The sequence below is a fragment of the Lagenorhynchus albirostris genome, chromosome 14 (assembly GCF_949774975.1).
Source record: "Lagenorhynchus albirostris chromosome 14, mLagAlb1.1, whole genome shotgun sequence".
Lineage (NCBI taxonomy): Eukaryota > Metazoa > Chordata > Mammalia > Artiodactyla > Delphinidae > Lagenorhynchus > Lagenorhynchus albirostris.
The window spans coordinates 59,439,064-59,462,975 of NC_083108.1; the positions used below are offsets into that span (position 1 = coordinate 59,439,064).

Consider the following 23,912-nt stretch of genomic DNA (forward strand, 5'->3'; position numbering starts at 1 on the left):
CAAACACGTGATGGATGAAGAAGTAAACGTTGAATGTGCCATCTGGTTTCTCCCACCCACCGTAAAGCCTGGCTTTATTCAAAACTGCTCCAGACAGAATTCTAAGTTACAGAATATTACAAAGTTTGAACATTGAGTAAAGAGATTTCATCATAGCCCTGGCAACCAGCAGAACCCTGGCTTCAAAAATCTGTCTTTTGATTCAATTCAGAATGTTTGGTTCTGTATATAAAACATCCACACTTTTTTTCCCCCTAAGATGAATGTTACCCTCATTCTTGGTCTAAAACTGTTTCCAGGAGCGAAGTTAACTGTAAGGGCCCCGCTACACAGACATCCAGTGCTTGCCTGAGAAACAGAGAGGGAACCTTTCACGCAGGAGGCAGAAGAGAGAATCTTGCCTGGGAAAAAAATTACACACAGATAGTCCTAGCAACACGTGTGAAGATCTCCGTCTTTTCTGGTGGGTACCTGAAGAGCAGGGCGGCCACAGCTGGGCCCTGGGAGCTGAGAGCACCCACTCTGCCAAACTTGACCGGAGGCTAGTCCTGGGGTCGGGCCGCGGAGGGGTGGAGCGGGGGTGGGGGTGGGGGGAAGCCGGGGACAGGGCAGGAGGGAGGGACAGGGCAGGACAGTTTATCAGTTGCTAAACTGATAAAGGCAAAGCTCAAGTTGCTATATTTTTAAATAAATAAGATACAGAAGATTGTAAGTCAGTAACAAGGTTGATTTGAGAGTCTATTTTGAATATCAAAGCTGTGCCCTGTAGTTTAAACTAGACGTTGCCTGCCGGTCGATGCTTAACTAAATTATAGGTCCCGTCTTGGACTTAAGAGTCAAAGCCACAAAATTAAAGTTCTACGACAGTACGTGCCGCAGCTTCTGAAGAGGGGGTCCGGAGCCGAAGCGTCAGGGCTGCTCCAGGGGGTCTGTCTGTTCAGACGCATCCCTGTGGGCTCTTCACAGCACGCCTGTGGGATCTTTCTGTGCTCACCTAGGATCAGCCCCGACCCCTGGAAATGGGGGCCGAGTAAATCATTGCTAACGTAGAGACTCTTCCTAGAACCGTCCACAAACACGGTCCGTCCTCGCGATGGTCCCATCTGACCGTGTCGGCGCTCAGCACAGCCTGCTGGATGGAATCGCCAGCTCACTTGTCCTTCTGTCCCCAGGACAATCCTTGGTGGGTGGCAGAAAGCCAACCAAGGGCAAAAAGAGGCCACCCAGGGAGTGTCCTTGAAGAGGCAACGAGGCCAGCGGCGGGGTGGGGGTGGGGGTGTAGTGGACAGAGGGGAGCTGGGCCTGGAAGCAGGTCAACACCGAGGGCAGGGTTGGGCCTGTGGGGATGTCGGAGCTGTGGGCTGAGACCCTGAGGGAGGAGCTGGAAACAGGGGAAACCGGAAGCATGGAAAACCAGAAAAGGGCGTGGGCAGAGCAGGAGCTGGGAGCTTGGTGTCTGAGTGGGGATGCAGAGGCCCCGGGGCTCGTGGCAGCCCTGCCTGCACCCCTGGGGAGCAGAGGCGTTTGGAGGTGTCAGCACAAGAGCTAAAGGGCCAGGTCCCAGCTTCGCAGGGGATGGAGGGAGTCGTCGATGGAAGTCCCTCTCCTCCCTCTTTTTGCTTTTTTACCTTTGCTTTTACCTATTCGTCCCTTTTCCAAGAAGTTCCAAAGAACCATGGGGAAAGCACGTCATCTACAGTTACGTGTCCCAGTCGTGATGACTTTAACTGCTCTGGAGGTTCCCAGGTCAGGACCCAGAGGTGGATTGTGAGAAATGTGAAGTCCTCAAGCAAAAGACCCACCCCTCCCCTCCCTTCCCCTCCAGGCCGGGTTCCTCTGCTTCGTCCTCTGTGAGCTGGGATGAAGGTACCATCATCGCCTTCATCCCCCTTCCTCCCGACGTCCCCTCCTCTCTGGGGTGGCAAAGCATCTGCTGAGCTATCAGCAGAGCAGGTGGGGGCAGACTCGGGACCTGGACCAGGCGGTGGGTTCCCAGCCCCTGGAGTTGCTACGTTTTCTTCTGCCAGTGGGGACCTGCTGAAGCCATGGTCACCTCAGTGTTTTCCGAGGATTTGCAGCCCCGAAGCCCGAGGCTGCCCCTGTGGTTCGGCTGCGAGGGACTTCCACGTCCTCTGTGAGCTGGGAGAGGATTCTCGGCCCACGTTTCTGAAAAGCTGTGCGTGGAAAGAACCTAGAAATGACAGGAATGATGACGGCTGCTGTGTACTGAGCTCCGAGCCACGTGCTTTGGACAGTCACCTGTGAAATCGACAATGGCTCACAGGACAGGCACTCTGTGGGCTTATCTACCGCTGCTTAGCAAACAGTCCCGAAGCTTGGGGCTGAAAACGAAATGTCATGAATGTATCCTGAGACTGTGTGGACTGGACTTTGAGTGGAGCACAGTCAGGGGCCCCGTGTCCGCTTCGTGATGGCTGGGACCTCCGATGCTGGAAGAGCTGGGCATCCTTCCCTCCGCATACGCGGACCTCTCACCGTGAGCTTGGGCTTAGACTGGTCAGGGCGCCCAGAGCGCCGGGAAGTGGGAGTCGCCTTGCCCGAAGGCCTGGGCCCTGGAACATCGCTTCCTCCAAGTTCTATTGTTCAAACAGTCACAGACCCACCCGGGTGCAAGGCAGGCGACACAGACCCCACCTCTCAGTGGGACGGGCGTCTGAGATTTGACCACCACTTTCAATCCACCGTAGTATTATTATCCCCATTTTATAGGAAAGGAAACCGGGGCTCAAGAACCCCAATGATTTCTGTCTTATAAGAAACAGAGCTGAGGTCGGAAAGGATGATGAACCCTAAGCCTCTTCTTCCCAGGACACAGCCCTGCTCTCTCATCCTGTGGACGTTTGGCTCAAGGTGAGACTTGGTGAGGGGCAAACTAGCTTTGCACAGGATTTGGAATAAAGCATAGCGAGCACAGCAAATCATTTCGCCACCATCCTTTATACTGTGTATCCCTCGCCGAAGAGGCCCCTTCCGTCTGATATTCAGCCGTAGAATCTCGAATTTCTGTTCTGTTTGAGAGGTTGTTCAAGGTAAAAGAGGAGGAAAAAACCCAAATGAATAAAATCACCAATTTAGATGAGAGCTACCTGGCCTAGGGTAGGTTTCTTTCCCCAGAGAAGAGACGTGTATTTACATTATGAGACAAGCTGGGATCCAATGGGAACCCCTTGTTATTATTACATTTCCTCTTGAGAAGGATTTGTAAATGAAAACATAACTTGCTATTTTAGTATTTTGTTTTTCAGGGAAGAAAAACCCTTTGCAAAAACAAATTTAAAAGGAAAAACTTAGCCACTCAAGCACTTGTTTATTTTCTATTTGCCAGGCTAAAACCATCTTCTTTCATCTCTGATTTCATTGGGGGCTGGGAAGGATGGGGGTTTTCTTCCTTTTTCCGAATCTGGGAGGACCCTTCACATTCTAGCAGTACTGAATCCTTGCTCATCCGTGGCCTTCCTGCTTCCTGGCCTCCCGGAAGGCGCTGCAGGCCAGGAGCGCCGCTCAGCGGACAGATGGGGAAAGGCAGTCCCGGGGAGCTGGCGGGGGAGCTTGGGGGATTGACATGGCCACGGTCCCTCTCTGGATCTTTTCTCTTTTTCTAGCATGTGCCTTACCATATTGCTGTTATTCTATCTCCTCAGCTACCGAGAATCTCGAGAAGAAGGGTCTTACAGCTGCTGTTGCAGTCCCAGTGCCATTGTGGGCTTGAAATTTTCACATTTGAGTAAACTTCCTATCATACATAGACTATGAGTACTTTCTAAGCTTCTCTATTAACATGTATTAATTTCTAATCACACAAGCAGAAGGAAGTTATATTTAAGTGAGAGATGTTTTCCTGAAGATTTTCAAGCATACTTCAAACTTTGCCTGGTTCCAGACAGATCTTGACTCAGGAAGGTGTGTTGGTTCAGTGGTTCCTTGTGCTCCTGGAAGGGGCCAGGCACCCCGGCGTCACCAACATGCTGCCACACTTTTATCAGCAGCGCTCCTGCGCCGGACAGACCCTGGCTCAGGCCTTCATTCGGGCAGGTCTTTACTCAACAGTCACCTACGCTCACCTGCCCAGGGAGGTAACTGCGCCCACCCTCACCACCCACTGTCCCAGCCGCTCCTCTTATTTTCCCCGAAGCAGGGATCCATCTAGCATCCCGTCTACACTGGTTTATTTAGCGTGTTTCCTGCCTGCCTCCTACTCCCTCACCGTACCCGTCCATCCCCGGGGTGGGGTACAGCCTGGAGCAGTGCCTGGCATGGAGAACCCACTCCACAAAGATTTGCTGAGTAAATGCCTAAAGAGTGAACAAGATAAACCCAGGTCACACCTGCCTCTTCCCAATAGCTTCAAAGTGTGCACGTCTGGAGGAATTTTTCGTTTGGAAGATGCATGTTATTTTTTAAAACTTCAGAGTCAAGCGTTCTTAATATTTTAAGTTGTATTATTTCAAGTTTCCTAATTGTCATTTGCACAAAATATAACCACGTGAATATATTCTCCTTGCAAGAGAATTAAATTATTACAATGTGAGGCTAAAGCTGTCTTTACAAATACACCTATGGGATATGGTTTTAAAAAGAGACCATTTGCAGGGTGGAATAGGTCATCTCCAAGCAGTGCAACAAAATACAGAGTAGGACTCCTCCAAGCCAAGTCAGTAGGCTGGTTTTATCTTTCATTCAAAGAGAACGAGCAACGTTCTACATCTTTTTCTCTGTCTTTTTTTTTAAAACATCTTTATTGGAGTATAATTGCTTTACAATAGTGTGTTAGCTTCTGCTTTATAACAAAGTGAATCAGCTATACATATATCTCTGTCCTCTTAAAAGTGATGCTCATCAAGACGATTGTGTTGGTTCAAGTTCATGTGAAACACACGTGCTGTTGAACATCAATGCTGCAGACCTTTCCAGCTCTACTGCACTCGGAGCCCTTGGGCGGCACTGTTTAACTTGCCAACAAAATAGTGAAGGGCATCGCTGTCATGTGGAAAGTACAGTATGAAAGCAAAACCGAACCTGACTGTTATCCAAAGTCATCACCACTCTTGTTTGGATGCCTGGTGGCTATAAAAGTACATGCAGGTGGTGCCCCCTGGCGCTTTCAAGGGGAACTGCAGGACGCAGAGCCCACCGGCCCCGGGCTCCGGAGCCCCAGCGCCACACGTGGGAGGAACAGTCACCTGGCAGCTCACTTCGGTCACACCTAATAAACTCTCAACCCCAACTTTTAAATTATTAGTGAAATTTCAAATAAGTACCATACGTAGTAAAGTGCACTGTGATGTTTTTCTTTAAAAACATTTGGAAATCTATAATTGGTCCATGCACCTTAGTGGGGGTAATGTGTGAGTTGTTTATTAAACTACAGTTGACCCCTTGAACAACACTGGTTTGAACTGTGTGGGTCCGCTTATATGCGGGTTTTTTAGTAAATATATTGGAAAATTGGGGGGGATTGTCAACAATTTGAAAAACACACAGATGAACCACAAAGCTGAGAAATATCGAAAAAAATTAAAAGGTATGTCATGAATGCATAAGATATATGTAGACACTGGTCTCTCCTTACATAAGCATAAGGTGACTGATATGTAATATAAAATTAATAACGTTCGTTTTCTAACTGCTTCATAACTTTACTTTCAGAAAATTACATTACTGTACGGTAGAACTCTCTCTCTTGTAATTGGAGGAACTGCCTATCAGCCTATCAGCAACAGATAAGTGTTTTTTAAAAAGTGTAACAGTGTGTCCAATACTGTATTATGAATATGCCATAATACTGTGTGCCATAAAATTTTTATATATTGATTCACTCATGAGTATATAGGCTGGGCTACCAAGAGGCAACCGTATGGATGACACTAGGTGACCATAAAGCAATCACATTGCTGCTTCTTTGTTATCAATGCCTGAATCGTTACACCTGTAAATAAATGTGAATTTACTTTTCACATTATCTTTTAATCTTTGACGTCTAGTGTTAGTAATACATATAACACCTACAGTGTTTTGTATCACGAGACAATTTTGATGTAGGTACTGATGGTTCATCTTGTGAACAGACCATGTAAAGTTATGACGTCAATAAGTACAGCACAGTACTGTAAGTGTGTTTTCTCTTCCTTATGATTTTCTTAATAATATTTTCTTTTCTCTATCTCATTTTATTGTAAGAATAGAATATATAGTACATACAACATACAAAATATGTGTTAATCAACAGTTTATGTTACTGGTAACGCCTCCAGTCAACAGTGAGTTATTAGTGGTTGAGTTCTGGGGGAGTCAAATGTTTCATGTGGAGTTTTGACTGCCTGGCGGGGCTGGGACCCCTAACCACCACGTTGTTCAAGGGTCAACTTTACTACGAAACAGAGAAGATTTTTCAGTCCATTATAGTGGCTCAAGTGTAGACTTTGGAGTCAAATGGCTCTGGGCTCCCACTGATTGGCTGTGAGGCATCAGGCAAGTTTCTTAGCTTCTCTGAGCCTCCTCGGTGTCCTCACACGTGTTTGGGCAGCAAGCAGGCTGAGTCGCTATCAACCAGCGTGGGTGAGGAGAAGCAGATCTGGGGAGCACAGGGAGCTCACATTCTGATAGGTTATGTGTGAGTCTTTAGACTTCTGAGCACACACTGCACCTGTCTGGAGAAGTCATTCTCTACATCAATCTCACAGAGACCTAGAGATGATTTTTTTATCACTAAGACTTTACAAAGAAAAAATATATATAGATCATAATGGCATCTATCATCTTCTCCCCAAAAAAGCCAGGGATAATTTTCTAAAATCCTATTACAAGGAGACGGACCCATCAAATTATAATAGGATTTGTTCTAAACGTTTCGTTGCAAGGTTGGGTTTTTTTTTGTAGCTCAGAATATATTTTCCTAGAGAAATGATTTTATGACTTATGGTTATACTCTTGGGCCAATCTCAGAAGTGTATCTCATCTATAAAGTAGCAGTATACTTGGAAACAACAAAACAGTAAACGATAACACTGCAAAGGTACTAGGAATTAAACAAAACACACAACTTGATATAGGAGCTCCTGTGTTTCCCCAGTTATGATCTGTGGGCTGAAACAGCCAGAGTTCATCAACCAAACTCTTTCCCCAAGTGACGACAAAGACCCTTCATTTCATTGAACATCAGCAGAGGGAGGTGGGTCTAGGAATCTTGCTTCCAGGCATCAGACCAGACTGGGGTGGGGCAAGTTTGTGGTTGCAAGGAGTCTGGGGACGCTGAGAACTCTCCCAGATGGCAGCCCACCCCTGGAGAGCCATTTGGGGTAGCAAGCTCTATTTTAAGCCTCGACCCTCTTAGCATCCCTGGCTGGGTCTGAACATGAAACAGACAATGACAGATTAACAGGAGAAAAGCATACAGATTCATTGAATAGACGTTTCAGGTGACATGGGAGTCCCATAAGGAGATGGGCACCAGAAGGCACATCTGGTTCCACGCTCACCACTGTGTCCTGCGTGTGTAGGAACAGAGCCCATTCAGAGTAGTTACAGGAAATATTAATAAAGGAATGTGTGAACAAGGGCCAACGAGGAGGAGGCTACAGACTCTGAGTGTAAATCCTTTAGAAGAACTCTGCACCCTTTCACCCTTTGGTTTTACAGGTTGACCACATTGGGTGTTTAGTTAAGTGTGATTTCACTCAAAGACGTAAGGTTTTTCTGTTTCTGGACAAAGACATCAGAGACGGTCCTCCTGTACTTCCCCAGTCACCCCAGAGCGGCGGTGGACAGGCAGTCACGGCCACCACATTTCACAGCTCCTGTGTCCCCACCTCTTGAATCTGGTCTTGCCTTGCGACTTGCTTTGACCAATAAAATGGGCAGAAGTGGAGTGGACTTGGTCCCAGGAGCCGAGGCCCAGCTTCCACTGGCCCCTCTAGGATTGCTGTGGCCAGAGGACAGGACGACGGGAGGCCTCCTGCCGGGGTATGACTGTACCCAAGAGCCTAAAGGACGTGAGGATGGACGGGGAAGGGCCGAGGCCACTTCACCCAGACACCAGAGGAAGCACAGCACATCTGCAAAAGATGCAGGTAGATTGGGAGACAGGGTGGTGGGCCCGAAAGGAAGGTCTCTTTTAATTGCTATTTTCTATTAAACAGGAAGAGTCGGCAGTCAGGCGGGGAGGCAGGGAGATTGTGTTGGAGTTCTGAAGGGAAGTGGGTGTGGACAGCCATCCCAGCGAGTGGGTGCGTTATCTGACCGGGAAAATGTACAGTCGCTCAGCAGCACAGAGGCCTCCTGGATGTCTGTGAGCATTAATTCGAGTAACGAGTCATGTCAGCAGCTGCTTTGTTTTCCTCCAGCCCCCTTCACCTGCTCTGAGCAGTTCCGGAGTCGGTGGAGAGCTGCGGTTTCCCCAAACAAGGAGAAAAGAGGCACAGAGAACCCGGGGTGTTTCGAGGACACGCAGATGGGAAGCTAAAGTGATGGAGCACGGAACCCACGCTGGGTAAAGAGGGACGGGTGAATAGGGGCAGAGGGACGGCAAAAGGCGGGAGTTCTGTTGAAGGTGAACAGTTATCGAATTATCGGAGCTAGGGTTCGGTCTGTCGCACTCCCTGCCGACCTGCCAGTGGTTAGAACAGCGCCTGATACATAAAACGTGCTCAACAAAACTGCATTCCACTGGCGAATGGAATCGCGAACCCCCTTACTACCCACTGCGCCTGCGCACTGGGCCACGCTTGAGGCCAGCCCGGGCGCTCTGCGCCTGCGCAACATCTACCTGTGCGGCGCCTGCGCGGCTCCTGGGCCGCTGCGCTGCACTAGGTTTGAGCCTTACGGGCCCTGGTAGCGCGGCTGCGGCGCAGTACCGGCCTCCTCTTCGGCGTTCCCACGCCCATTCGGCGGGCTCTCGGCCTCCACGTCAGGGCCGCGCCGCGGAGATGGCGGCTCAGAAGATAAACGAGGGGCTGGAGCACCTGGCCAAAGCAGAGAAATGGTGAGTGAGAGGCCCAGCGCTGCCCTGGGTAGGCGCCTGGACCGGGCCCCTCCGAGGCCGGTCTGAGTCAGCACCGGGTGGGGGGTGCTGGGGCGGGGGGGGGGGCCGGGCCGGACGGGCGTGGTGGGGTCGCCGCGCCCCGGAAGCGCTGCCGTCGGACGTCAGAAGTCGTCTTGCCTGGGGCCGTGGGGGCGCCGCCGTTGTCGCGGGCACGGCTCTCCGCGTCGGCAGTTGGGATGCCGGTGCTTCCCGGCGCGTTGGGCGGCTTCCAGGCCCAACTGTATTTAAAAATCTTTAGCTTTTCCCATGTGTATGTAGCACATAAGACAATTGAGAGATTGTATCTTGTTTTTGGTGGGGTTTTTAAAAATTATGTTAAGATACAGAATATAATGAGGGCTTTGGGGTAGAGGTGGTGGATTAGAATTTTGCTTTATTGCAGCACTTCCTCATTTGGTGGATTAGAGTAGACAGGTTGCAATTTAAGGATTTTATTTTTCCGAACAATAATGTTTTTGGTAAGCTTGAGAACTGTTTACAAATTTGAATCTTATAACAGTATTAGACAAACACAAATGTTAAATAAATTTAATTGGCAGAAAATTAAAAGGAACAAAATGAAGGGTGTACTTCTGCAGGCTCTGGGGCTTCCCTGATTCTTTGGAAGGTAACACTGTTACATGTAAGCAGGCTTTCACTAACTGAATTCAAATGTAGAATTTAAGATGGTGTTTATTTAGCGGTTCTTATGCACACCCAAGTTTGACAATGTGAAATTATCATAAAATTTTAAAAAGAGTTTCAGAAAGGGCAAATTAGATAGGGACTCAATTGATTGTCCTTTGGTGCGGTGTCTAAGATGCCGTGTGATCCTGGGATCCTGGAAAGCAGTTTGTCGTGCTTTCCCGTCATCCTGTCTCTGGTTGTCGTTCCTGTTCACTGGTGGTTAACTGCAGTCTTTTTTGCTGATTCCCTGTGTCTCTCTGAGTGTTTGGTTCTGTGGTCTTTCTGGCCTCTCTCTCCAGTCTCCCTGCGGGTCTTCACGGGTGTGACAGGTGCTGATGATTCTGGTAATCTCCGGCCTTTCCTGAGCTGCAGTCTCACGAGTCCACCTGCTTATTGCTGTGCTTCAGCCTACCTCAAGCTTCTGTGCGTCTCAGGGCTTGTTACACCCTGGATTGCTGCTGCTGCCACTCCCGGGGTCCTGGTTCAGCAGGGCTGGGCTGGGGCTCAGCACTTCATACATTTCTAGCGCACTTCTGCGTGATGCTGCTCATCTGGGGATCAGGCCTTGAGAACCTCCACTCCCCTTGGATGCTATACAGACATTTCAAAAGGGGGAAACCATGTCTATGACAGTGGGAGGGAAAGTGGTGAGGTTGTTTGTAATTGTCAGTAAGTTTGGATGGAGGTGGGCGAGATGGGGACTGTGTACCTGATGGTCCCCCCCTCCCTTTTTAATGACCTACAAGATCCTTATAAGCAGGGTTCTGACTTAGGAGTGTGGTTGGTAACTTCTGTTAAATGTGTCTCTCTTTCATTTTAGCCTGAAAACTGGTTTTTTAAAATGGAAGCCAGATTATGACAGTGCCGCTTCTGAGTATGGAAAAGCAGGTACGTGTGACTGTAGCCCTGTCCCTGCAGTGTGTAATCTTGAAGCAGGCTGGTAACTTCATCTTGGCATAGTTCTCACTCTTAATGCTTCCTATATAGTATTTGCATTGTTAAACCCTGCGCTTTTCCACTTCCTGTTTTCAGATGTCGAGTTCTGAGCTGTAGACCCAGCCGCCTCTCCCTCTCCCACGAGTGCAGATGGCACGGCGGGTGCCCCTGCAGGCTTTTAACATCGTTCATATGTTCTTGAACTTCACTCAGTTGATACTACTTCTGGGAGTTTGGTCATATTTTTTACTACCTATTACTGAATAAAGATTTTTCTCGTTGGCTTTTTAAAACCTTAGGCTTATCTTCTGCATGCGCACGGAGCGTGTTTGGCTCTCGCTCTTGATGACCCTCCTGTGGAGATGCACTGATATGTGTTCATGAAGAGTTAAGCTCATATGCATGTTTTATTGCCTTTATCTGCATATGAGATAAAAACAACCTGAAATTTGCAACAGAAAGGGAATTTGTTAAAAATTTAGCATTTTAAGTTATGGAATGATAGTTTTCAACATATCCGTGATTATTTTGGTTATAAAGCATAATACGATTTTGAAATACCCTGGACACATTTTACTGTGTGTTTCAGCAGTAGCCCTGATCACATTTGTAGAAATCACCTAGGAAATGTGCTTTTGGCAAACTTTAGTTTTAGTATGTCACCAAGAAGAAAGAAGTCAGTAAATTGAAACTAATAAGCATAATGTAGGATGTATTTTCTAGATAATAAAAGAAATGACAACAAATTAATCTTTAGCGCTTTTATTTAAGTCTTGAATAAATTCTCTGTTGCATTATGGAAATTACTGTACCTCATATTTAGAAGGAAAATTATTAGAAGTTCAAATTTTACATGGATTTTATGGACACCTTGTACAAGAACACCTTTGTAACTGGAGGGCACAACATTTTGCAAGTATCCTCCATGAGGGAAATTTAACACAGAGTTGTTATGTATGTATCTGTGACCATGAGCTGCTTTCAGAAATGAATATTTCAAGTCAGATTTTCCCATGAAAACATCTTTTGTTTATTTTCGTTAAGGGGTTATGCAAGATACATTTCATCAGTAAATTTTTCAAAGAGAAAAATGTAGAAATGCAGGGATGAAAATAGTTTGTCATTTGTTTATTTTTTTAAGAGTGTGGGTGGTTTTTTTGTTTTGTTTTTTGTGGTACGCGGGCCTCTCACTGTTGTAGCCTCTCCCATTGCGGAGCACAGGCTCCGGACGCAGAGGCTCAGCGGCCATGGCTCACGGGCCTAGCTGCTCCGTGGCATGTGGGATCTTCCCGGACCGGGGCACGAACCTGTGTCCCCTGCATCGGCAGGCGGACTCTCAACCACTGCGCCACCAGGGAAGCCCTAAGAGTGTGTTTTTAACAAACAATGTTTTCTTAAAGCAGTATCCTTTTCATTTATTTGTAAGCAACACTTTGTAAGTTTTCCAAAGTCTGTAAGATCGTATTTAAAGATTGTGCCAAAAAGGAAGATTTATTATAAAAATATTGAGTGTGTTTATTAGACTTCAGTTTCAGAATAATTTAAAAGATAGAATAAGCCATAACTAAAGCACTGTTTCTATTAAATGTGAAACTGGTGAGGTAAGGTGCTGTTTTAGTGACAGTGCCTGTAGTTTGGGTGTGTTGGTTTGACTGATGCCGTCTTAGTTTCCCAAGCTTAGATGGTGGTGTGAGAAAGACTTGGGCTTGAGTGGAAGGAGTACTGATTTATTGCCAATAGTGTACAATTAAGAAAAAAAAAACCTTTTGAAAATACTTGTAAGTTATTGATAATCAAAAAAGTTGTAAGAAAATGGCTTAGAAAAAAGTAGTATTTATAGTTTTATGAAATTTCCTAAGTATTTGATTAAAATAAGTGTTAAGTTTATTTTCTGATACTTCACATGTCATGCACATTTTGGTAAGGATTTATTTGAGGTTTCTTTAAATGATGGAAATAGACAGTCTATATATTTTTTCTCTCTTTCAGCTGTTGCTTTTAAAAATGCCAAACAGTTTGAACAAGCAAAAGACGCCTGCCTGAGAGAAGCTGTCGCCCACGAGAATAACAGGGCGTATCTTTTCAGCCTTTAGAGATTGTTATAAATTTGCTGCATGTGGAGTACAGTGCTATTAAATTAGAAGCCACTTAGAAAAATACTGCATGTCTAAACTCTGAAAGTGCATTTATAGAGACTTGGTCATAAGGTCCACACTGCTTTGCAGAGCTGTGTTTGAGAGTTTATTTCTGTTGTTTCTGGATTTGCTTCATGATGGTTTTACTTGGGATGAAGTGAGGGAGATATAGAGACAGGTGCTGAAAAATGAAGAAGTGGCACGGGTATTAGAGACATGTTAATTGCTCTATAAATATTTTAAAAATGTAGTTTTCCTCCGATATTTGAAATAAAATTTTTAAGTAGTTTAAAACAAATTTTCCTGAGGTATTTTATAATCTTATCAACTAAAAAATGTTTATTTTACCTCACTTGCAGATTATGGATATAATAACCTTGCATTTTAGTAAAACTTCAAGTTAATGCATCATGGAAGTAGCTTAAAAATCGATGTGTTTTGTCAGTGTTTTTGTGAATTACATAGTTTTTAGGAGACAGCTACAGGTGATAAATTTTTCTTCTTTTCCTGATTTGTAGGGTTCGTCTTTTCAAACAAACTGGGACAGTGATTTAGTTAACCTTGTTTTTTAAATAGTAGATCTTTAGAAACTATTGATTTGCTTTTTTTTCCTTAATTTTGACTTTGTTACATCTATTCAGTCTTTTTCATGCTGCCAAGTAAGTAAATATTCTCCATGTGTTCATGTATTTGTAGATTATTATGTTTTAAATGTTGCTTTTTCTTAGGTCAGTAAATTTTTCCTAAGTTATAAATTCAGAAATAGTGAATTAATTTGTATTGATTTAAATAAAATAGTCATTTCCATTTGTTTCAGTCTTCACCTGAACCTTAAAAATGAAGTCACTCCTAAGATAATTCAGTGTTTAAGTTAAATCACCATCATATTTTTAGGACCGTTTTGTTCAATAACCTATGAAAAAACGAGTTAGAATCTCTCTTTTTCCCTCTTTTTTAATAGTTAATGCTGCCTGTGGAGAGAAGCAGGAAGCTTTCTTTTGCTTTTGTGGAGAAAAACACTTACTTGTTTCAAAACTTGGATTTAGGTTTGTCAAGTACAGTAGAAAGTCATTTAACCTCTCTGACCTTTACTTAACTTTGCATCTGCAAAGTGAAATCCCTTTACCTCAGATGTCTGTTGTTTCCAAGGCATTATTGCCCACGTAAATAAAAGGAAGAAAAATTATGTTGTGTTGTAATGAGAGCCTAAAGTAAGTATGTGTTGTCTGAGCCAGTTTTAATTGATGAAGCTTCTCATGTCTGTGGTAGAAAGCTTCTCTTCCCCCATCTCATCAAGCTCTCATCTGAGAACTTATATTCTCTCTGCAGAGCTTATGAACAAGCCGGCATGATGCTGAAGGTCAGTACCGTTGTGTCACAGCTGCTCTATAGGTAAAATGAGTTACAGTTTGAAGTTCCCATAAGAACAAGACCAGCAAGTTTTGTATCCTAAAGAATTTGTTAACTTAGTGAAGGACAGACTTGAAAACAACCTGTGCAAGGTCAGCACGGAGATACAGTATGTCAACCCTAAATAGATAATACCTAAAATCTTTACATCTAGCTTTTACATGATTTTTCTTCAGTTTTTAAAAAAAGTTTTGAATTGGAGATATTAGACATAAGGAGCACATGATGCTGAGACTTGGAGTTTACTAATAAGATACGTAGGGTTACTCTGTTGATGGCGCTCAGAGTAAGAGGGCTGCAAGCGCAGGTGAACGCAGGGCTTGCTGAGATGGAGGAGGCCGGCCTGGGTGTGCAGGAAGTGGGGAGAAACACGCCCCTGGAGGAGGCCGGCTGCTGCACAGCCCCACTCGCCAGTGCCATGTGGGGCGCAAGCCTGCAGATGCTGTAGCCTATGACATGTTTAAAATGCGAAGCCACAGAACAGACCTCCTGTGAAAGTATCTGACTTTAAGATATGGAGGGTTGAAGCAAGCCATCCTCGGAAATGACACACAGCCCTTGGGCTGCCAGTTTGCAGCCTTTGGCACAGGCCTTGTATGTAGTAGGAGCTCATAAGTATTCCAGGAATTGTAAATGCTTAGAAAACTGTGAAGAGCAAGTATTTTGGTTTCTACTGTGTGTGTAGTTTCCCTGAAACTCTGTGAAGGGATGAACTCTGCAGAAATCAACTGATGCGTTTTTGGTTTAGCAAAATGAAGCTTGATGGAGAGAGTGACCATGTGAACGCATTTCATTTTCAATATGTTTATTATTGTATTATGTTTTGGGTCCTTTGCTTTCTTGAATTTCAGATTGTTAATTCTGTATTTAAGTTGTTGCACTTACTGGTCCATGCTGTATTGTTTGCCTAAAGGAGATGCAAAAACTCCCGGAGGCTGTTCAGCTGATTGAGAAAGCTAGCATGATGTACCTGGAGAACGGCACCCCGGACACAGCAGCCATGGCCTTGGAGCGGGCTGGAAAGTGAGTGTGTGGACACAGGTCTCTGCGTGGAAGTCTTTTTGTTTTAATAAAGTCCTCTGTAAAACAAGTTTTCTATTTCTCATGTAAGTCAGATTTTCTTGTCTAATTTAGGCTTATAGAAAACGTGGATCCAGAAAAGGCTGTGCAGTTATATCAGCAGACAGCTAATGTGTTTGAAGTAAGTTTGAATTTTTTTTACTTTGAGTATATAGAATTTTATGTTCATGATATATAGGAAAACAGAGAAATGCAGTGGCTGCTTTGAAAACTTTTCTGTGCTCACAGCTGAACTCTTGTTTTCTTCTGTTAGTAGTGAGATGGCTTAGCAGCTTTGGAGGAATTCCCACCCCCACCCCACCCCCCGATCCAGTGCTATTACCTTTTTTTTTTTAAGATTTATTTATTATTTATTTTATTTATTTTTGGCTGCATCAAGTCTTAGTTGTGTTGTGCAGGATCTTTCGTGGCGGTGCGGGCTCTTCGTTGTGGCACATGGGCTTTCTCTCTCTCGTTGTGGCGTGCGGTCTCCAGGGCGTGTGGGCTCTGTAGTTGTGGCGTGTGGGCTTAGTTGCTCCACGGCTTGTGGGATCTTAGTTCCCTGACCAGGGTTCGAACCCACGTCCCCTGCATTGTAAGGCAGATTCTTTACCACTGGACCACCAGGGAAGTCCCCAGTGCCATTACTTTTTTATCAGAAATTGTTAGGGGAAGAAAAAGATTCCTACATTGAAGCAGCCAACACTCCCTTCTCTTGGATTCCTGCAGAATGAAGAGCGCTTACGACAGGCAGTTGAATTACTAGGAAAGGCCTCCAGGCTGCTGGTGCGAGGGCGCAGGTACGTGTCATAGAGCTGTGCTCCTGTGTCCCTGTGACCTTCTGGCCACAGGGACAGGCTTGTTAATCTTTTGGTGTAACCATGGGCACACCAGGCTACAAGACAGCAGCACGTTGGATTAAATATTGAAAGATCTGCCGCTTCTCTAAAGTGTCATCCCAAAATGTATCGTGCGTTGTGCTCTTGTTGGCTAAGCCCTGACTCAGCAACTTGGGAGGGGGCAGTTGTCTTGTTCTGTTGTCTGGGTGGGTGGTGATGCCTCTCAAGGACAAGTATCCGTATGAGCTAAGTGACAAGATGCCCTAAGTGCTCACCCAGGAAAATTGACAGGTTACGACAGCCAAATAGCGTCGTTAGACAGGGTACTGATTTTTTCTCCTTCACACTTAGGACCTATGGCACAAATAGCCGGACCCCAGAAACCTAGAATCCTATGGATTTTCCTTTCGTGTTTTACTTCAACTTAAGCTTAGTAAACAATCTCCCTTATTAATAAAATTCTGCAAAGGAAAATATGTGAGAGTAGATGGAAGAAGACTGTTGAGGGTCAAAGTGGCAAGAAGGACCTTGTTTCGCCTCTCCCTGTCTACTCTCCCCTGCTGCGCGTTCTGGCCCCAGGAGCTGTCGGGGTCCTGAAGGCCGCGGTGGGCATGTGAGGGCCCGGTGGGGGTCCTGGTTCCTGGGAGCCAGTGCTCTTGGGGCGTCTGCACGGCCTTTCAGTGAGGGAAAGGGATCCGCGGTGACTGAGTCAGGGCTGGGCTCCGGCACGTCTCACAGATGCTCACAGAGCGGTTTGTTGGACTTGCTGGGCGCTCATTAATGGATGGTCCTTACCAGACCTAAAACTCCGCATATGAAGCGGCCTGTCCTTGAGTTCTTTCGCCCTGTCTGCTTGGTGTCTTAGAAGGGCGAGTCTGACATTTAGAAGGCAAGCCGAGTGAGCAGAGCTTACGGAAACACGGGTTATGGAGCAGTCGTTACAGTGCCTGATGTGGTCTTTACTTCTCTAAAACCTGTAACATCAAGTACATTATAGGACCTCTGCTGTGGATCACTTAGACCCGCCTTGTTCTGCATTTCTTATTTTGTCTTTAGGTTTGATGAGGCGGCACTCTCTATTCAGAAAGAAAAAAATATTTATAAGGAAATTGAGAATTATCCAACTTGTTATAAGGTATGCTTTGAAAGTGCTTATATTTGGCTTTTCCTTAGATCATTTTTCATATTGGTGTAACTGTGTACCTAAGACCGGGTTCCCTGAATGTTTGTTTATTTTTAAAATAATACCTTATGGGCCTCTATTTTTGGCCAAGATGGAGTAAGCCCACTATCACCTCTCTCCTGATCACAGCTAACACTGCTAGGCAAAACAGAAGGCTGTGCCCCTCGGACCCTGAAAAGTGAGCAGCCAAGAGGGCTGGAGGGCAGGGAGCACAGGGCGGCTTTCCTCCCCGAGGGCCCCCCGCCCCATCTGTCTAACCAGAGGGGCTCAGAGGAGAGGCCCCACGTCTCCTGCTCCTTCTCCCTCGGCTCCTCTGCAGCTGAGCCCTGGTCGTGGAGTTGCAGCTGGGACGGTGGTGCAGGCGGATGAAACACTGTCTGCCCCAGTCGGAGGAGCTGGGAAGATGAGCTCAGAGAGCCAGGAGAAGAGCCCAGAGAGGAGGGCTGGAAGTGGGCCCTCCCCGCCCCCCCCAGTACGTGCGCGTGTGCGTGTGTGTGTGTGTGTGTGTGTGTGGCTGTGTGTGTGGCTGTGAGTGGGGGGGGGCACTCCAGCTGCGTGTGCAGGGCACACCCAGAGCAGCGGAGCAGGTGGCTGAACTAAGACTAGAGCCACTGCCCAGAAAGCAGACAGAACGTGCAGCCTGAGCCCGAGATCGTGGGAGGGCCCTGCAGTGTCCAGGGGGCAGTCCCAGGTGACTCAACATAGAACGGGTCAGGAAAGTGTGACCGTTGTCAGGAGGAAGGACCACAGAGGGGACCCGGATGTTGGAGTCACCAGGTCAGGACCAGGAAGCAGCTGTCACAGCTGCTCCATGTGGCAGAGGTGAACGTGGGCGAAATAATGGACAAAAGGACTGATTTTTATTTTTTAATAGAAACTATAAATGAACTAAATGAGAATTTTAGAACTGAAAAAGCAGTGTCTGAAATAAAATACCGGATGGGCTTTTATATAAATAAAATAAGCAGATGGGCTTAATCTGAAAACGGAGATGACAAAAGATCAATAAAAGTCGTCTGAAAAAATAGATATAAAAAGATTGAAAAATACTTCGTGTAGAGCTCTTTTGCCGATAAGATCTTATCAGTTGTGTCTGTGGTCTCAGTCCTTTTGTTGGCTTATAAATAGTGTCTATTTCTGTTACATGAAGTTTCCATTCATTTATCTTTTCCTCGTATCTCTTGAAGAATTCCAAAGTAGAATTGCAGAGTTATGCCCCCTGCTTCTTGTTCCCTTTTCAAAATGAAACCTATATAAGCATTTAGAGGAAATTTTCTGTAAATTGTGCAGTGGCTGTGTTCTGGGGCTTTGTTTCTCCAAGTGTGGCCCTCAGACTGGCGGGACCACGACCGCCTGGGAGCCGGTGAGGAGCAGTGGACTCTCAGGCTTCCCCACCACCAGCTCCACCGTCTCCAGCAAGACCCCCGGGTGGGGTGTGCGCATTGTAGTTTGAGGTGCGGTGTTCTGGGGTGTTCTCCCCCCAGTGTCCTGTGGAGGTGGCTGCAGAATTCACGAGTCTCTCCAGGTGCAAACCGAGTCAAATTCCAGGTGTCAGGAAATTGACTTCTGCAGGGATATGATCTTGGCCTAATCACCTCTTTTGTTTTAGAAAACAATTGCCCAAGTCTTAGTGCATCTGCACAGAAATGACTACGTGGCCGCAGAGCGCTGTGTCCGGGAGAGCTACAGGTAAGACCTGCCAGTGCACGGCTGCTTCTCCGCCCCAGCTCACTGCCTAGATAGGCAGCCCTGGCTGTGGAACGGGGTTTTTGTTTTCTGTTTTTTTGTTTTTAATATAGTTCAGAGCAATATGAGTGCGTGGCTAGAATTTCAGCTTCTGCAGCAGAATTTTTATGAGTTGTGTTCTTTCCTGTGTTTTTCTCCTGGGGGCTTCCGTGGAATTGAGTGATTTTGTGATATTTGCCATCTAAGAAAAAAATAACAAGAGAAAGAAAAGTCTTCAGGTTGTATGTTACAGGAAGGTCAGGCTATAAGGGGTTTTCTCCTTGGCCATGTTTAAACCGAGCAGCCTGAGGCCAGGCACCCTGGCTCCGGGGCCCCGGGTTCTCCGCTGTCGGCTGTCCGGTGTGGGTGGGTGCGCCGAGGGCCGGACGCAGACGTGCCGTGTGCTCCCCGCAGCATCCCTGGCTTCAACGGCAGTGAGGACTGCACCGCCCTGGAACAGCTGCTCGAGGGCTACGACCAGCAGGACCAGGACCAGGTGGCCGAGGTCTGCAACTCGCCCCTGTTCAAGTACATGGACAATGACGTGAGTGCCTCCTCTCGGCCCTCCCTCCCTCTCCCATGCGCTCGTAAGGTTTCTCCCTCTGCTGTTCGCCTGGAGCTGCTGCTCAGAGAGGAGGCTCACGACGGGTGCGCGTTGCCTGGCTGGCCGGCTGCTGGGGGGTTTGCTGTGGGCGACGCCCGCTCCTCCTCCGTCTCCTGGCCTCCCTCCAGGGTGCTGGGTTAGTGAGTTTCTCTCAGGCTCACGGTCTCAGGGCCCATGGTGCGTGGCCTTTGTGGGTCGGCAGGCCTGTTGGAATCCCACTTCTGAGAGCACCCGCTGTGGGGTGCAGGGTGGTGGCTGACGGTCTGAAGCTCAGTTTACTCATCTGTAAACGTGGGGCAGCTGGCCCCCATCTTGCTGCCTGTGGTGACAAGTGGATGAGTCGGGAGGGGCCCGTCCCCCCACAGTGGGACGCCCGCTGTGATCAGGCTTCTCTTCTTCCCAGTTTCCCTGTTCAGTAGATTCATGAGCGCCTGCTCATTGCATTTGGTCTGGTGGCTTTAGTCTTGTGATGGTATCAGATCAGTGTAAGACCTTGGTAGTTTGTTTTTTTCTTAATAAAATGATGTACTTGGAGGAACCAGTGCTTTTCTAGGTAAATTCTGGCATTAGCTTTTGTAAGTTTGTGTTTTCAACACTGACTCAGCAGATGGTTATTTCGTAAGGACCAGAAGCGTCCCTCAGCTCGTGTGTCCGGTTATCTGATTCCTCAGTGTGCCGTAGAATTGAGGTTTTCCTCGTCGTGCCCCTGCCCCACCCTGGTCACAAGCCCCGATGGCTGAGCAGCGTTGGGTTTTATGGTGGTCTTTCCGTCTGAGTGGTATCCGGGGTTTTTGGGGACGGAGAGCAGGCTCGTCTCACAGGTGACTCCGGGGAGGCGTCGCGGGTCAGGCCTGAGTGTCCAGTCTGAGCAGTGCTTTGTCGTTGACAGTACGCGAAGCTGGGCCTGAGCCTGCTGGTCCCAGGAGGGGGAGTCAAGAAGAAGGCGGCGGCCCCCCCGCAGGCCACGCCCAAAGGCCACGCCGCCCCCGCCGCTGAGGACGAGGAGGACGAGTATGCAGGGGGGCTGTGCTAGGCACTTGTCCCCTCACAGACCCCACATGGCCCGGATGTCGCCGCACGGCCCGGGGCGCGGCCAGACCTCACGCCATCCTGGCTCTGATGCTGGTAAAGACAAAGTCTTAGCTCCCATTTCCTGGACCACCCGTCCTGCCCACTGCCTGTGAAGCATTTTTTTCTTTCCATGATAAGAGCTCTTCTCAGACACCAGCAGGCATTAACAGAGAAATGTACTGTCGCATTTTAGGACAGTTGACTTTAAAATTGGCAAACCAAATTGTAGACAGATCTATTGTAAACAAAGGTAATAGGCATAGATAGTCTTAGATAGCCTTTTCTCTTGGGCTCTTGTAATTTATTGTTAGAGAAGTTTTTTTTGCATTTTATTTAATAATTGCTGTTAAAAGTGATGTTTACTGGTTAAACAAAATAGTATTTTAAACATTTGTTATGCCTTCAGAAGGAAATTTATCCCCCGTGATAATCAGAGGCATTTAAATTGTTCAATCTTCAGAGGCGAGATTGGGACAGGAAGCTGTTTTGAGCCTTACAATGTTACTTATCTCAATACAAGATGCATCTGAAGTCTCATGTGTAAGTTTGAACATTTTGAAGGGTGGCACATTACAGTGATTCTGTAAATGTCTTCAGTTGTCTCTGGAATATGGGTATTTTTCCACCTGAAACACATAGTGATGGTCTCTGAACCCACCAGGTTGTTGACCGACTGGGACTAATGAGGACCTTTGTCCTGAGTTTGCACAGTGTGGTGGTTTCCATCAGGCTGGGGTGCATACGTGGCTTCCCTCTGCGTCGTCCAGGGCTGTGACAGGACAGCAGCTTGACTCAGGAGGTGCTGTCTGTAAACCTCCTGCATATGGCTGAAAGGCGGGGGCTGAGTTTCAAGGGCTGGGCTGCCGCTGTCTAGTGCTTTCTGGGTCTTTCCTGACGGGTCATTTTCGAGGCGTTCCTCTCCCTGTGCACAGAGCCATCTCCCTGTCCCCTGACTGGAAAGAGGCCCAGACACCACAGTGCGCTCTGCAGGAGACGCTGCCCGCCTGGCTTCCCGGGCTCGGATCTGCTGGCCTCCCTGGGATCCTGGGGTGGGTCATCATGAGTGGTCGCAGCCACGCTGGGCTCTGTGGCGGGTTCGGGGAACGTCCTCTCGGGGCCCGTGTGCCGGAGTGGTTGGGCAGTGGGATGGACTCTATCAGAAGTCTGGTGCAGAACACTAATCCACGCAGTCTCTCCAGTCCCCCTGTTGCCTGCGTGGCTCTGTGGGCTGCAGCGCACTTCCAGTCACTGTTTGGAGACAACTGAGTGGTGGTCTCAGTAAAGCCATGTTTGGGCGTTTGTGGTTAATGATGTGTTAAGAGTTCTGAGGCCCCGTCCTCCTGCTGTGCCCTCCAGATCCAGTCACACTTCAGGAGTCTTATGCTGATGTGCATTTGAGCTACTTAACAATCCCTATCAACAGATTCGGCAACACTTAAAAGGTATTTTAGACCGTTTCCTGTAGACCAGATTATCCATTACAGCTTTGGAAAAAAGCTTTTATTTCTCTTTTCTTACATATTAAACAAAAATGAGGGCTGAGTCGAAGGGTCCTGTAGCAGCCGTGGGACTGGGCCTCGCAGCACAGGAGGCTTGAGCTGGGGCGTCCTCCACACCAGCCCCTTCTCGGCCTTCATGTCAGAACTCGTGTGCGGGGCGTGTGGGTGTCTCTGACATCACGGCTGTTCTGCGTGGTGTCTAGTGAGGAGCATCTCGTTTTCCCCTCATAGAAGCCTTTACCCTGAGGGGACACTCAGAAGTGGGGAACTGGTGTTCACAGCAGGAAGAGGTGTCTCCAGAGCTCATGTCATCACTTTACCAAAGCGGGCGTCTGTCTGCATGGGTGTGCTCAGGATCCAGCCGTCGGCGTTCTGTTGTGTTGTAAGCGAAGCAGGCTACAAAGTCTAGGTAATATATCGAATTTATTTGTACATATGCAGAGTATGGTATTTGTGTATGGAAACTGCTTTATTCCTCTTATTTCCAGCTCTGATGAATAATATCAAATGTGATATGGAAATGCAGGTTATTGCTTCTATAGGATATAATTATGAAAATAAAATCTGAAACTCTATAAGTATGATCATTCTTTTTATTATTATTCATTTTGCTTGGTTTATTTCCCTTTTTTTCCAAAGATACATCTTCAGCTGTTTACATGATCCCAGCCGTGCTGGACAAGAACAATATTTCGTCTGTTCTTGTAAGTTGTGCCTTATGCCGGGAGTCAGTTAAGTCCCTCTGGGGGTTACTTCAAATGCGTGGAGCTTTTTAAGGTGCCAGTCATCCTGCTACTGTCACACTGTGCTCTCTGGCCTTGGTGAGGTGGGAGGCTTCAGCACACCTTCCAAGAGAGTAATTCTTTCATCGAGTTAAGTGAGAGAAAAATACCCAGGAGGTGAGAAAACTGAAATGGCATTGTTTGCATTTATACATAGTTGACACCTTAGTTACCAGCGGATTTACTAAAATTAATCACACGTTTATTGAGTGAGTGCTGTGTAATGCTGGCCTGTCCTCTGGGGAATGGGGATCGGTAGTAGGATTTGACACCAGGATTTGGTGGAAGTTGGAGTAAGAGGTGGAGAGAATGCAGGGGACGGAGGGGCTTGGGTGCAATGCGATTTTGGTTTCCCTCAGGACACCTTGGCGTGTTCTGAGTGGCCTTGTGGTCCCCCTGGCGTTTGTGAAGACGGGTCAGCTGGGAAAGACAACAGAAGCCGTCTCCCTCTGTCTCCCTCTGTCCCCGCCCCCATGTTTTCATTAGGTTGGTATCAAGAAAAGGCTCGTCACCGACTTTAATTTGATACTAAATTTAAGGACATAAAAAATGTCTTGAAGGAAAAAAGGACTGAGGCAAACATCCCTTTCGAAAAAGGAGAGCAACCCTTTTCCATTTGAGTGTTTTTTTAAATGGTCAAGGGGCCTTTGCCCATGGAAAGAACTTACATGGCTTTTAATAGCAGTCAGTGGTACTGATTAAAATTCCCCTAAAAAATAGCCCCACTTACAAACTAGGTGAACTAAATCCCCTTCGAATTTAAGGTAGAACATTTTAAATTATATTTATAAATCTTTTATTTCTGATTCTCCCAAAGCTTTCAAGAGGCCTAAATAGGGCCGTTTTAAAACTTAGCTTTCAAAATCTCAGTAAGCACTTAGCTAACTTGTATACGTACAGTAAATCTTGCGTGTATTGTTTGTAAATGTGAATGAATGTGACCTC

The 23,912-nt window shown here is 46.9% G+C and overlaps 1 protein-coding gene across 3 annotated transcripts; it reads left to right on the forward strand.

Moving 5' to 3' along the window:
• The first annotated feature begins 8,852 nt into the window (after positions 1–8,852).
• On the forward strand, positions 8,853–22,763 carry NAPG (NSF attachment protein gamma). Of its 3 annotated transcripts, none has more exons than XM_060120941.1 (12): positions 8,853–8,998; positions 10,545–10,612; positions 12,650–12,734; positions 13,437–13,454; positions 14,125–14,155; positions 15,119–15,228; positions 15,340–15,406; positions 15,994–16,064; positions 17,160–17,238; positions 18,896–18,975; positions 19,426–19,555; positions 20,505–22,763. In XM_060120941.1, exons 1-12 carry the CDS (start codon positions 8,943–8,945, stop codon positions 20,646–20,648), a joined length of 939 nt encoding a protein of 312 aa, XP_059976924.1. In that variant the 5' UTR covers positions 8,853–8,942; the 3' UTR covers positions 20,649–22,763. The 3 variants fall into 3 exon arrangements, with proteins under 3 accessions (XP_059976924.1, XP_059976925.1, XP_059976926.1); XM_060120942.1 differs by having other exon boundaries at positions 22,417–22,763; XM_060120943.1 differs by lacking the exons at positions 18,896–18,975; positions 19,426–19,555; positions 20,505–22,763 and adding an exon at positions 17,606–18,873.
• The last annotated feature ends 1,149 nt before the right edge of the window (positions 22,764–23,912 follow it).